At 41.8% G+C, this 14,698-nt stretch overlaps 1 protein-coding gene across 5 annotated transcripts in view; it reads left to right on the top strand.

Annotated features, from left to right (window-relative positions):
- si:dkey-237h12.3 (teneurin-3) overlaps positions 1–14,698 on the top strand; it is a 224,460-nt gene that overhangs the window by 152,380 nt on the left and 57,382 nt on the right. For all 5 annotated transcript variants that reach the window (XM_061250968.1, XM_061250970.1, XM_061250969.1 and 2 more), the window contains 3 exons: positions 3,694–3,816; positions 10,951–11,165; positions 14,398–14,608. In XM_061250968.1, the coding sequence (XP_061106952.1) occupies positions 3,694–3,816; positions 10,951–11,165; positions 14,398–14,608 (549 nt within the window). The remainder of the gene's footprint in view (positions 1–3,693; positions 3,817–10,950; positions 11,166–14,397; positions 14,609–14,698) is intronic.

Raw genomic sequence — 14,698 nt, 5'->3', positions numbered from 1 at the left:
TTATTTTCTTTTATCACACAGAGAAAACAAACAGCATATCGAGTGGTCGAGAGAGCAGCAAAGCCAATCTCGTTGTGTCTGAGGGTACGATTGCATTGTAGTGATTCTTAAAATCCTCAGCTTGTGTTCTCATTGTATATTATAGATAAGGTTTGCAGTGTCATTTCAAAGGAAAAACAAAGCTTGTTTGGAACCTCAACTATTTTATTGTTTCTATTGCTAACAATACTCATATATTATGGTTTCTAATGTTAACTATACTCATAGATTTGGGCAATTTGTGGCAACCAAGTCAATCCATGCATAATTAAAGATTAGATGCAGACAAGTGGAAGAGCGTCTGTCGTAATTCATAACTTATTTATTAATCTGTACAATTTCCTGCGTCGTTACCCTCTGTGTGCTAATCACCAAAGTCAGCACCTCACCCTGCACATGGAAGCCTTTGAAAAGATCCCTGTGGACACAATGGGATCTCCATGCGCCTGCACTGCAACACACTCCTTTCCAGGTCGCTATGAAGGCACCAAGCCATGTTCAAATGGCATGTACGCAGGGCTATGTAAGTAACAACAAAAGGGAAAAAAGTTAAAATATAAAGACAGTTCTGTCATAGCTTTAATATTTTACTGATGTTTGGCGAGTTGAGCTTCCAGCAAGTTAGTTCTTCTCCCACGTATTTCCTGAACCATGAAGTGGTTATTTAGGATAGTCAGTGCTTTGAATGTGTCACCACATTGCCAAGATAGCTGTGAGCTCCATAGAGTGACAGACCATTTTCACAGCTTCTTATCTCAGAAGTGTTCTCAGCTCCCCATTTTGTAGCCGCTACCTTGGGTTCCCAGTGTAAAAAAAAAAGCAAAACCACCATGCAGACTTCCTGCAATTTAAGACAAACCAATTTGCGTGCAGCGGGAGAAATTCAATTCAATTCAATTGTGAAAATAAAAAGCTACAGGTTGGAATACTGGTATGTTCTTGGATGCAGTGAATGGACCTTTTTGTCTAGGACTTACAATTGTCCACCAAATGCTACCTCGAAATAAGTATGTCAAATGATATCCGCTCAAAACTCTGTTTTGCATTAATCGCTCTCCAGACAATTGCTATATGTTCACTTTTAATGCGTCCATCTCCTTTGTCTAAAACGGACAGAACTTAAAGATGGTGTGACAGTATTAACGATGTGTCAGACTGTGAGGGGCCTGTCAAGTAAGCCACGGTAAGCGTCAGAGCGGATTTTGGGCCTCCTGGTCCCTGCAGGTGGTTGAGCGGCCTCACTCCCAGGTGTGTGGGGCTGTAGCTGGCCCTGACCCCCTCCTCCACCTGGGCGAGCATCTGAATCAGCCCAGCCCAGCAGGAGGCTAGTTTAATGAGTCTGTGGAGAGAGGAGACAGTGCTGGGGAGGGAAGGGGGTGTGCGGTGCAGTCAAACCGCCACAGCGGGGGTGTCTGCTGGGGCCATATGGAAATGCTCCTGAGCCAGCCCTTTCTGCTTCCTTGGGCTACTACTGGAATTAACTACACCCCTCTCTCTACCTTTCTCTCTCTCAATTCAGTTTCAGTTCAATGTGCTGTATTGGCAGGAAATACATCGGTACACATTGCCAAAGCAAACATGAAACATACAAGAATATAACAGCACGTGAAAGTAAAACATGAACAATTGAGTGAACAGTTATAATAATAAAATAATGAAAAAACAAAAACAACAACAATAATAATAGATGAATAGGATTTGTCTTCACTGTCTCTCAGGCTATGGCAGGCAGAAATGCATTTCGCTGCCAGGGTCACGCATCTCCCTTCCTCTCATAGGAGAATGGGGAGTTTCACATCATCAGGGAGAGGAACCTCTGTTTTCCTCTTTCTCTCTACTCTCATTTTTTTAATTCTTTGTTTTTCTCCTCTTTTGTTTTCTCTTTCCCTTTTTTACCTCTGTACCTATTTCTCTTTCCTACCTCAATGTATCTTTCTCTTGCTCTCTATCAATGCATCCTTGCTCTTTCTTTCACTCCGATTCTCTTACTCTTGCTCTCCCATCCTGTCTCCCTTATTTCTGTCCTCTCAGCCTTGCTCTTGTTCTCTCTCTCTCTCTCTCTCTCTCTTTCTGTCTCTGACTCTTTCACTTGCTTGGGGCGACCAAATGTTTTCCTTTCTTCATGTCACAAAGTCTGTAAGTTATTTTAGTGCTCACACAAGTTTTGATTTATGCTCTTTTTTTCTTTTTCTTTTTTTTTACCCAGCCGTCCATGAGAAGAACATAAGTAGACCCAAGGCTGTTCGCAGCCACAAATTACCCTTATTAGTTTTAATGTCTGCAGTGAGGGACCACTATTACTGGAAGAAGTGAGCTTGGATCAGCCCACATATGGTTCTGCCATCAATGAGAAGCAGAGGAAGTGGGCCTCTCAAACATCCCGCCTTGTTACTGCTTCATATGTCAGCCCTCCCAGCGAACGAAGCTTTCTGACATCACCCGCCAACCATCCTGTATATGAGCAGGGCTTACCTAGCCATCGTGATTTCAGAAAATCTACTGGACATGTGTTTTATGTTAATTGCTCCATTCTCTATTGCTCTGAAGTCCCATATTCATTTTCAAATATTTCATATTTTGTCTGAGCCAAATATAATTTCTGAAAATATCGGATCAATATCAAAGAACGTTCAATATCAAAGAATTGCAAACGTTCAAGCCAGAATTTCAGTTTGAGTGGTTGTAGAAATAAATTTATTCAGGCAAGAATGAAAAAATATTTTACTGAAGCCTCTTTTGTGTAAACTGTCAAATTTGTTTTCCATTAAAAATGCCAGGCTTTATTGTGCGATGTGTCTGGCAAACTGGTTTTGAAGCTGTACCATGCCAGTGTCAACTGGGCAGCCCCATGGGGTAGCACTGAGAAAGGCAGAGCGATAGTCAATGGGGTAGCACTGAGAAAGGCAGAGTGATAGTCAATGGGGTAGCACTGAGAAAGGTAGAGTGATAGTCAATGGGGTAGCACTGAGAAAGGTAGAGTGATAGTCAATGGGGTAGCACTGAGAAAGGTAGAGTGATAGTCAATGGGGTAGCACTGAGAAAGGTAGAGTGATAGTCAATGGGGTAGCACTGAGAAAGGTAGAGTGATAGTCAATGGGGTAGCACTGAGAAAGGTAGAGTGATAGTCAATGGGGTAGCACTGAGAAAGGTAGAGTGATAGTCAATGGGGTAGCACTGAGAAAGGCAGAGTGATAGTCAATGGGGTAGCACTGAGAAAGGCAGAGTGATAGTCAATGGGGTAGCACTGAGAAAGGTAGAGTGATAGTCAATGGGGTAGCACTGAGAAAGGCAGAGTGCCAGTCGATGGGGTCGCACTGAGAGAGGCAGAGCGACAGTCGATGGGGTAGTACTCGTCTCAGAGCGATCGTTCTGGTCGATCGGTCTTCTGCAATCAGTCTGCTGCAGCTGCGGTGTAGTCCGCTCTCCCGTCGCGATGACAAAGCGCTCTGCTTGGCCGCTGAACTGCGAAGCGAAACTAAGAGCTGTAGGAGAGTTCATGCCTCTCTGCGCTCTCAGAAACTGACAGCGAGCCTTACAGCCCTGAGACGGGCCTAAAAATACGAGCTGGCTTTCCAAATGGAGAGGAAATGAAAAAACAATGTGTGTGTTTGTGTTTGTGTGTGTCCTCACAAATATACTGGCTTTTTGTTGCAGCCATGCACCTGTTTGGCCTGAACTGGCAGCTCCAGGAGACGGAGAACTACGCGTTCGAGAACGGGCAGGTGAAGTCGGACGCCACCCCCACAAACACGGTGACGGTGATCTCGGCAGACAGCGGTGAGAGAAAAACCTGGATTATTATGGTTATTTTTTCTACGCTGTTGTTGCCGTGTGGCTCCAGAGCCATTCTGAGGGCAGTTACGTCGGCTCTCGATGAGTCACGGACACCAAACCCCACTTCAGCACATAATCTTATGTTTTTTGGCTGATGCCTATGCCCCGTCTAGCTCATTGTGAAGTCATTTCCGAAATTTGCTCAGCGTTTTGAGGGACTCCGAGGTCATAATACATCCTGGTCTCATTTTCAGCAGTCGTGTTGGGGTTGCTCTGGTAACGCAGGTTTGCTTGTCGTCGTGCTGATGGAGCCCAGTGTGCGGTCTTCGACTCGCAGAGTTTCAGCACTCCAGCCTTTCTCCCTCTGTCACTATGACAGCACACTGCTGCTTTCCCACCGCTACTGAATGATGGCTTATCAGGCACCTGCTTTCTGTTCCCTGATACTTTCTCATGTTTATTCTTCTGCGTTTTGGATTCTTATTCAGGGAAAAATCTATCTGATCACCATCTAATAACATGGTTTGTAACAAACTGAAATCAGTAAGCGATTGGCCTGAATGTAAACTACTGTATGAATTATTTTGAGGCTCAAAGTGGTGAAATTAAAAGCATAGCAGTCAGGTCTTGTGCAAGTGCAAGACTTTGTGGATTTAGGATCAAACTCAGTGCTCTGTGCCTTTGAGTTTCGCTTTAAGCTATAATACTTTACAGTGCATATCAATTAGCCTGTAGTTGATTGAACATGGTCTTAATTTAGTTTTATTGAAAGCTGAGCATCGAACCCAGAAGGAAACCTCTTGTAAGTTCAAATGCATTCACATTTTTAGGGGATTTTTGTTAATAACTAATTGGTGATAAGAGACCTAAATAGTCAACAAAGTCTAACTTTCACGCTGAGCATAAACTCTAAATGGAGGTTATTGTGGATATTTGTTTTATATTATTATTATTACTATTATTATTATTATTATTATTCATCTTTGTTTTGTATGGTTAAAGTGAAATGACCTCAGAATATTGAGAGGGCTGATGACAGATTGGCATTAATGTTGCTGGACAGCCCCAATGTAAACTCTATTAAGGAAGCAGATGGTACTTTCTTTCTGCAGCATTCAGACTTGGCTAACGTACTGTAATCACGAAAGGAGGAGAAAAAATGTGATGAGGATACAGAGGACATTGTGGTTTACATAAGCGCATATGAAACAGGCCTGTTCCTCGTCCGTGTCACACGGCTGTCCGTGACATGGTCGGGCTGAGGTGCGTTTCAGCAGGACTCGCATCCAGAATTTTTGTCCCACTTTGGCATCGGCGTCAGTCCTTCCTATTTTGGGGCAGACCTGGGATGCGTTTCAGGAAGACAGCTGCGGCAAAGGTAATTGTGAGGGAAGTCGCGAGTAAACGGTGTATTGTATACACTGATGTCGATTTAAACGCTCATGCGTACCGCTAATTAAGATGTCAGGATGCGGGATCTGCCTGTTTAGAGGCAATCAATAGAAGACTGGCTTTCCTGCTTGAGATAACCTTGGCTCCATTCCTCCCACCATGAGTCGTCTTTACGTGACGGTGCACGTCCCTGTCCAACAAACCTCCACCTTAAGGAATGGATTAACACACACACCCTTCGCTGAGCATGGAAATAAAATCAAAGTAATAACATGTCCACATATCTTTATGTCTCTTGTGCTCACCTTGGTAATAGACAGATGACCTGAAAGCCTTTTGATTCTGTAAAAAAAAAAAGCTATTCTGTTGGTCCGATCGCTCAGAAATTGCAGGATATTCTCTGTTCTGCGTGCTGCGATGGTTAAGGAACTGCAAACCCCAGCAAATCAATGTTCAGTGAGGCGGACCAGTACGCCTCAGATACGCCAGGCCAGAAATGCTACCCTAAAAAACCTCACAGGAACGGAGCAAGCAACTGCACCGCCATTGTGAGCACTGTGTCGGCTCGCATCATCGTGGCTAGCCCTATAGTAATTAGCGTTATATTCATAATTAGTATGTATTTAGCTGGCCCCCTTATTCCATGCCACTTGCAGAGAGCTCAGTTTCGCACATTGCTCTTGCGGTGAGCTGGACGCTTGCCGAAGCTATTAAGGTTAAGCACCTTGATCAAGGGTAAAAAGACAGAGCCCCCCCAGGATTCAGACCTGCGGCCTTGCTGTTAAAAGCCTGTGTGCCTGTCCCTTATGTCAGTGCTGCCCCCACCCCCCAGTAACTGCATTATCCCCATCCCCCTGATGCTGTAGACCCATTACAGACAACTGCATTAAAGCAGATTTTAAACCGCCTGAAACAGGATAATGACGTTATGTAACAAACACCTTAAACGTCTTATGGTTTATTGCATATATCGTGGCATTTGCTTTGTTTAGGTTTAAGCCCATGCTGAAAAGCTGAATTTAAATAATTGTATGGCTTTTCCAACTTCATGAATTCTACTTCAACTAATCATTGTCTTTAAGTCTAGAATGGGTTATTTGCCTGTTTTTGCCCATTACATTTACCAATCATCTTGTTCCTCACAAATTGTTGATAATGTAAAGGCATAAATTGAGACTGTTTGGCTAAGCCACACAGTAGATGCTGCCTAGTTTTTGTATGCTAGGTTCAATGTGTGGAAATTAAATTTTCCATGAATTTTAGCGGATTACTCACTGTGTAATATGCTAGCAATTACATGACTAGTTTCTCAGCACAATAATAAAATAAGGCATAACATTTATTTTCAAATCAAATTTGAAAAAAAAAAAGAAGAACATTGAATTGTTTAAATATTACAGAAAGGGAAAGTGCACACGCTTTTAAATCTTATGTATATGGTGAGACCCTAGGGTAAACTCTGTGTTTCATTAGAGACAGAATGTCACAGAATGTCAATGTGTGATATTCTTGTGGGAAGATTTATCTGCTGAAAAGCCAATTCTTTGCATATTTACACTGCACAGCACACTAAACTGTATGGTAAGAAGCAAAATGTTCTATTTTACAGTGACAATATTCTTTCTCGCGGCTTTGTTTGCACTTCCTTCAGTGTGTAGAGGGATCAGCAGCCACATTTTACTCCTGGACCACAGCTGCACAACCTTCAGACTAACACATCTTCTCTTTCCTACACCAGCGCCGGGTGGGAAAAGTGACCTTATCAGCAGCTTCTCATTTTTTCTCTTGTTTGTTTGCTGGTCTGAGTCACAGATTTAGAGCTTTCTGCTTAGACCAGGCTAAGGGGGCCTTGACCTAATGTCCTGTCAATCTCCAATGTTCTGATAAGCCAGCTGCTCCAAGATTGCAGACTGACAACAATACCCATGCCTTCAGTTATACCGCAATGCCCCAATAAAGGTGTGCATGAACACGATGTACAAGCAAACCCCAATCAACATACATTTTCCCCCAAAAGCATATTATTACTGTTTCTGTACATATTGATATTGGAAACAAGATACTGTTTTCCTAGCTTCACAGATACCACACTTTCAGTCAGACGGTAGGGAACAGCTATATGTGTGATAGATGGATGTTGTATACATGAGTTTGTGTGTGGGTTGCATGTTTTTTGCTACAGTTCATCACAGATATATATATATATTTTTTTTTCATATTTTTAAACGCCAGATCCTCATATTGAGTTGTTATGGTGACGATAAATGCCAGCGTTTTTGATTGCGCTTGTCAAAAAATAAAATCTTGAAGTGTGTTTTGTAATAAAGGTGAAGAACAGGCTTTTTCTTCTTTTGAACAGTTCTGAAGAAGTTCTTTTGGCTTTTATGATGGCTTATGGGTAATCCTCTTCAGCCAATGGAATTTGGAATCCATGTGTAAGAAATCTTTTATATTTTTTTCTCAAATTCTTTATCAGTATAGTCACAGGTGTACATGGCCAAGTCTTACAAAGTTTAGCAACAGTTCTTTTTTTTAAACATCTTTTTGATGTGAAATCATAGTATAAAACGTTGCTCGATTTAAGTTGGCAAAATGAACTTGTTCAGTCATGTTAAGAGGCTTGAACCTTGAAAGGAGTCCTATCATTAGAATTGGAGCCGTTACTATAGTATAACTGTAGTTAAAATATTGAAAAATATGAAATGCCAGGATCATGATACCCTGTCACGAGTTGTTTCAAATTTCTTTTAAATATATTTTCAAGACCTCCTGGGTAATTCTGTCCTCGTGGAAATACTTCTCAAACTAACATTGACCCCATTTGGGAAAAAAAAATGAAACATTTATTAAGTTTAAATGATTCCACTTAAATGATTCATCCCCCCAGTAAAATAAATGCTGGCCTCCAAATGAGTGAGAGAAATAACAAAACCACAATGGTCCTGGCACAAATGAGAGCGCCAGTGCTGCCGCACATCTGCCATTAAAAGCCTCAATGGCAGAATAAAAACCTTAAATGAAATGTGTCTGAAACCTATCTTTTGCAATTATTTATGCTCTGTCCATGGCCACATGCCTCATTGGGCTTCAGATGAATTGAGCCTTCTGTTACCGACCATTGAAATTTCATCAATTCGAAATGCCACAGCAGTGAGAGTCTGATTTGCTGGATGAGCTGATGGAGACAGAAGCAAACAGACAGCCTTGTTATTAAGACAGCGGTGGCTACAGCACCAGACATCACACACTCTGAGTCGGTTTGTGACACGCTGTTCGGCATTGTGTGTGTCTTCAGATCAACAGTCTGCTCATGTTAATACTATGTCCTATGCATAGTTGTATATGTACACGCAGTGAGCGCTTTATTAGGTAGACCTGTACACCAGCTTGTTAATGCCAATATTTAATCAGCCGATCGTGTGGCAGAAACTAAATGCATACATGCATGCATGGTCAAGAGATGCAGCTGTTTTTCAGACCAAAGGCCAGAATGGGGAATAAATCTAAGTGACTTTCACTTTGATTGTTGGTGTCAAACAGGGTGGTGTGAGTATGTCAGAAACTGCTGTTGAAACTTTCATACACAATTGTCTCTAGCATAGAAAGATCAAATAACATCCAGTGAGCAGCAGGTCAGAGGAGAAGGGCTAGACTGGTCGAAGCTAACAGGAAGGTGACAGTAACGCAAATAACCACACATTACAACAGTGGTATGCAGAAGAGCATCTCTGAACACACAATGCATGAAACCTCTAAGTGGGTAAGCTACAGCAGTAATACCTGATAAAGTGCTCACTGAATGTATATCACTATTCAGAGCCATATGAAAGTTTCCTATGGGGTAAACATTGTTCCATATTGTTTGAGACAGCAGACATTTTTGCACAGAACTTTTCTTTGATCTGAATAAGACACTTCGTATACTACACATTGTTTAATAATTGCCCTGACACCATTGTATTTTATATCCTTTAAACCTGCGTGTTCTGTTTCACTTAATAATTAAAATAGCTGCTGTATTTGAATTATTGAATGCAAAAGGATAGGGCCTTGTTACAGATCACTATTAAAATGAAGAATCTGATATCGTACGACCTCAGCCTCTGGACTTGACGACACACTGCAGCTAGTTTTTTCTCACTGCAGAACACACACACACACAAACACACACACGCATACACACACACATACAAACCATCATTTGAACATGATCTAAAGCATTTGCCAAGGGGTCCCCTCTTGGTTTCTTGGTGGATGTGTAATAACACCATGGTCCCCTGTTAGATAGATAGACAAGTGCACACACACACACACACACAGACACACACACACATTAGGCATGTCGATGTGGCTGTTGCATTATCTGTGGTTACATGAGAAAAACAATTCTTTACCAAGCAGAGCCAGTTGCCCATGGCTACTTGACACGAAATAACTCCATAAACCGCACAACTCAGGTAAACATAAATCGATTCACTCATTCTTTGCATTCTGTTGCTCACAGCACTTCCCAGTAGAATGCTTTGGCACCAAATGTGCATTTATTCTTAAATGAACAGACCTTCTCATGTCTGTCACAAAACAGTTTTTTAGGCTTAACCCATGCTGTATCCTCTGAGATTTTGTGCTCTGTGTAAAGTGCTACATTTATTTTGCCTGTTTAAATGCACACACCGTTGGCATCCAAGGTGGATCTCCTTCAGAATTTGTGTTGCACTGTTATACAATAGAATGATAATAATTGCACTGTGTGTGATTATGTGTTCATAAATCACGCTACATTTTCCCATCCTTATACAATGTTTGAAGCATCTAAATTTCATAAATAGCTTCTGCAGCAAAATGTTTTAGCAGAAGATATGTTAAGCCACATTTAATTGTATTGATACTGATCATGACTCTCTTTTGCATCCCTGAAGCTAAGATGAAAAAACTTTTCTAGTTGCTTTTTCTTGTAAATAATGACCTGCTTCACTTAAAATTTCATCCCTGTTGCTGTTTATTTTTTCTTTTTATGGATCAGCAAGGCCGCACCATTTTTTGTAAGCAAGAACAATGTGCTTCAAACTGCTCTTTCTTTTGAGAAAGAAACAATGGATTCCTCCCAGATTTCCATCACAGTTCATTTGCAGGCAATCTGCATTATCTTAACTATGAGTCGCGTTGGGCTGAGTGAAATAAATTTGTTTTTCAGTCCAAACAGATGTTTTACGTATATTTAAAAAAACAAACTTGTTTACCTCTCTGCTCATGCAGAGTCGTTGGGAAGATCTTTGCCTACAGGAGTCTGTCCTCATCTGCCTGCCGTCAATGGCTGGAGCAGAGAGAGAAGCTCTCTCACCTTCTGGTTCATCTGTTGTTCTTCACCTGCCTGCTCCTGCATATCAGGGCTGGGAGTGCAGCAGAATGTATAACTACATGGTAATATCCAGTGTCAATTCGATTCTAAGAGAGTGCAGATGAGAGTCCAGTGGTGGCCATCTCTAAGAGTTGATTTAACGCTGAACATCTTACTGTGTGGGTTTGTAAAGGTTGTAAGTTCGATTGCCAGTAAGGACTGTTCTGTCATTGTACTGTACCCTTAAGCAAAGTACCCTGTCACTTCAGTATGTATGTATATGTCTACCATATACTCTCTACCGTATAAATAATACAGACTCTGTGTGAGTCGGTCTGGATAAGAGCGTCTGCTGAAGGCCTGTAGCGTTATGTAACGCACGCCGCTGCCCTCTCTCCCCCCTGCAGGGAAGCTGGGCGTGTTCCTGCAGGAGAACAACGCCATCGACACGGGCGAGGTGGACGTGGGCCGGCGGGCCGCGCAGGAAGTGCCCCCGGGGGTCTTCTGGCGCTCCCAGCTCTACATCGACCAGCCGCAGTTCCTCAAGTTCAACATCTCCGTGCAGAAGGACGCCCTCGTGGGGGTGTACGGGAGGAAAGGGCTGCCCCCCTCCCACACGCAGGTAGGGCCCTCCAGCGGGTGCCTCCGGCCTGTGCCTGCTTCCGGGCTAATACGTGTGGGGTAGGCAGGGCAGTGACCCCCTGCTGTTCTCCCCCTCACTGTTCACGAAATGCAATGCGTTCAGGTTAATCGTCAATATCTGCCCACCATGTGGAGGCCTCTACTCAAATGTGCCTCTGTCTGTTTGACTGTATTCTGAGTGGTTAGTGTCTGCCATCTGCCATTTTGAATTTAGTGGCACTCTATTCTTAATAAAAAAGAATAACAAAATGCAATGATTGCATTGTGTGCCTATCGGGAGAGAAAGCATTTGAACGTTGCTTGTTTAAATTATCATGCCTTTAATAAAATAGCATGTTGGACCAGGGATTACTTTAGGTCCACATACTCATACTGTATATGCAATGTGGAATTTCAAGGGCACCAAGACCAAACACTCCAACAGTATAAAACAGTTTATAAAAGATAACTAGTGGCAAATGTTCCACCATGTCAATAGCTGACTTCCTCTTTTGAAACCAGAGGGCAGGGTTTAAGAATTTTTCCATTTAAGAGTGCCTGAAAGGTGTCATTGATTGGCACAGGAGTATGTTGGTCATGAGAATGGTAAGTGAAAATGAAATGAAAAATAAAAATCCCCCTCCATGATTTCCTTTATTTGCCATGTCCCCATCACCCCCCACCACATTTCTCTTGTATGTTCTTCAATGCTTTCATCTTCCAGTAGCAGTCATCCAAGGACACTGCGTTTCATGCATTCCCATAAGCCTCAGTGAATCGTAGCGTGGGGCTCAATTTCATTTAAGGCCACCTTTCTACAGTTGAATGATGAAACCTTAAAGGCATATTTTTAGAGGTAGTTAGTGTGGCTGTTACCAAGCAGTGGAAATAAGAAGGCCATTGCATTATCCCCTGACCTATCCACCCCCCCCCCCCCCCCTCCTTTGTGAGATTAAGATGAGTAGGTGCTTTGGTGCTAATCCTGGTATATGCATGTACTTGTGAATTAAGGCATGAAGGCTTAGCTCCTTCATTACCATCTCCACTCCTCTCCATTTGAAAAAAGTTACATCAGCTGGAACTCAAATCAGCCTCTTTAAAAGGTTTTCACTATCTGCAAATAGGTCTCATTCTCTGTCACGTGTGTTTTTGGTTTGTGAAATTGTAGAAATCAAAATAATAATGGACTTTTTTGCAGGTTCTTTAAAATCTAATAAAAAAAGTTTGTTGTGCAGCTTTTTACTGTTTAAATATTCCAAATATGTATATGTCTGCAACATGCAGCAACATAAATAACAACAGTGCTAATTACATTCCTAAATTGGGTGATTAAAGTTTTTTTTTTTTAAGTTTTTTTTTTGTCAACATTATTTTAATGTCATTTAATTATTTTAATATCATTTAATATTTTTGAAATGCATTTCTAGTCTGCTGCAATTAATCACTTTTGTCCATCGCTGAAAGAAACAGCATGCTCAAATTTCATTACAAAATAATAAAACATGGTATCCATTTTTTTTATTTTTTATTTTTTTTTATTTTTGGTACATGTTGTGCATTGAGAGGTTGTCACTGACAACGTAGCTGCGAGGCAGGGGTGCACAGCAAGAGCTGAACCTTTTCAGAAATTTGTGCCTCTTAACTTCTGCTCTTAATTATTTAATTAGCTCAGTGTTGATCTGACGTGTGTAAGCAACCGACTACGGCACCAGACTGCAAGTGTATCTTAAAGATTCTTACTGTGTTCAAGGACAGGAGTGAACAAGTGTAGTTTATAGAGCTGTCAGAAAAGCAAAACTAAGGTAATTGGCTGGAACAAACCCAGCACGCAGACCGGCCCTCTTGGACCTCCGGAGTTGGGCACCCCTGCTGTAACAGAGGAGCGCTCCACTTCAGCTCTGTTGACAGGGGCCGTCAAACATCTGATTGCAGGAAACACTGCGGGCGAGGTTGAAGTTGGCAGTTACCATCCAAAACTGCCACAAAATCACCCAAGCCGCTAAAAAGGGGGAAATCACAGAAATGGCAAAAGATGGAGAAATTCACGCCCGTAGTTTTTATGTATATTAAATGGAAGGATCAAAATAAAAAATAAAAAAACGATTTAATGTCTTCATTATACATTTATGCTTTTCTCCAATATAAGTCAGGGAATATTCCTAGTCTTGTAAGTCATATGGAAGAGTGTGCATGGTGTAGAGGTCACCTAAGGATATAGCTTCCAACTGTAGCTTGCTAACTAGGTAGCAACAGATAGGGAAAACTGGATCTTTACTCTAAATATAGGGAGGTGAAAAGCCAAATTAGCTTAGCTGTCCCCTCTAGAGTAGAACATCAGACTGATTCAAAAAGCACTCAACTGTAGAATGAGAGACCTTAGATTACCATGGGAAAATGTGCAGCTAATGCTACTTTTTGGTTAATATTTTTGAGCCAGCTCAAAACAGCTGCAGCTTATTTCACGCCATATTCGGGGCCAGAGTTTCAGGATAACGCATCAGAAGAGAGCCGTATCTTATGAAAGCCCCTCACACAGAGCGGGGGAAATGAACAGGATTTTGATGTGTTTGAGGTGAAAGATGAAATGATGACATTACTGGAATTCTGCTTTATTACCTCCAGCATCAGGCTTTGTGCAAACAGTTTGCTCCGCTTTTATGTCCTGCTTTGAGGAAAATTCCCTCGCAATGCATTCAAATATTTTAGAATTAAAAAGAAATACAAATACAAAACAGCTTCTCAACAGTACTTTTCTTCAACCTTTTTGTAATGTTTGACTCTTTCTGTGTAGCTGAAAATCTGCCTCCTCAATTCTTTATATACACTCAGTGAGCACTTTATTAGGTATTTATTCAACTTTTCGACTTATTGGTCTTCTGCTGCTTTAACATTCCACGGTCAAAGTAAATCACATAGATCACATTTCTTCCCCATTCTGACATTTGGTCTGAACAACAGCTGAACCTCTTGACCACGTCTGCATGCTTTTATGCATGTTGTTGCTGCCACATAATTGGCTGATTAAATATTTGCATTAACAAGATGGTGTACAGGTCCATCTAATAAAGTGATCAATGAGTGTATGTTCGAGGCATATTTCTTTATTTTCAGGGACAGTTCTGTATGTCGGTGGTAGTGAAAAGCCACTCCTTTATTTTCAGTATGATTTTGTGTGTATTTTCAGGGACAGTACTGTATGTGGTGGTAGTGAAAAGCCTCTGCTTTGTTCTCAGTATGATTTTGTGGAACTTCTGGACGGCAGCCGGCTCATCGTCAAAGAGAAGCGCAGCTTGATTGAGTCGGAGGGCGGGGTCAGGAGGGCGCGATCCGTCAACGTCCATGAAGCCGGATTCATCCATTACCTGGAATCAGGAATCTGGCACCTGGCCTTCTACAACGACGGGAAGAACACCGAGCAGGTGTCATACAACACCGTCGTTATCGGTGAGTCTCATTGGTCCAGCTTCCAATACGAGGAACTAACTCGACTCCACTCGCTTTCATTATCAGATCCTTGTGCGAACTTTGATTGTC

Source organism: Conger conger, chromosome 8 (assembly GCF_963514075.1).
Source record: "Conger conger chromosome 8, fConCon1.1, whole genome shotgun sequence".
Classification (NCBI taxonomy): Eukaryota; Metazoa; Chordata; class Actinopteri; order Anguilliformes; family Congridae; genus Conger; species Conger conger.
The sequence above is the reverse complement of the archived record's forward strand: the minus strand, read 5'-3'. Positions and strand labels throughout refer to the sequence as shown.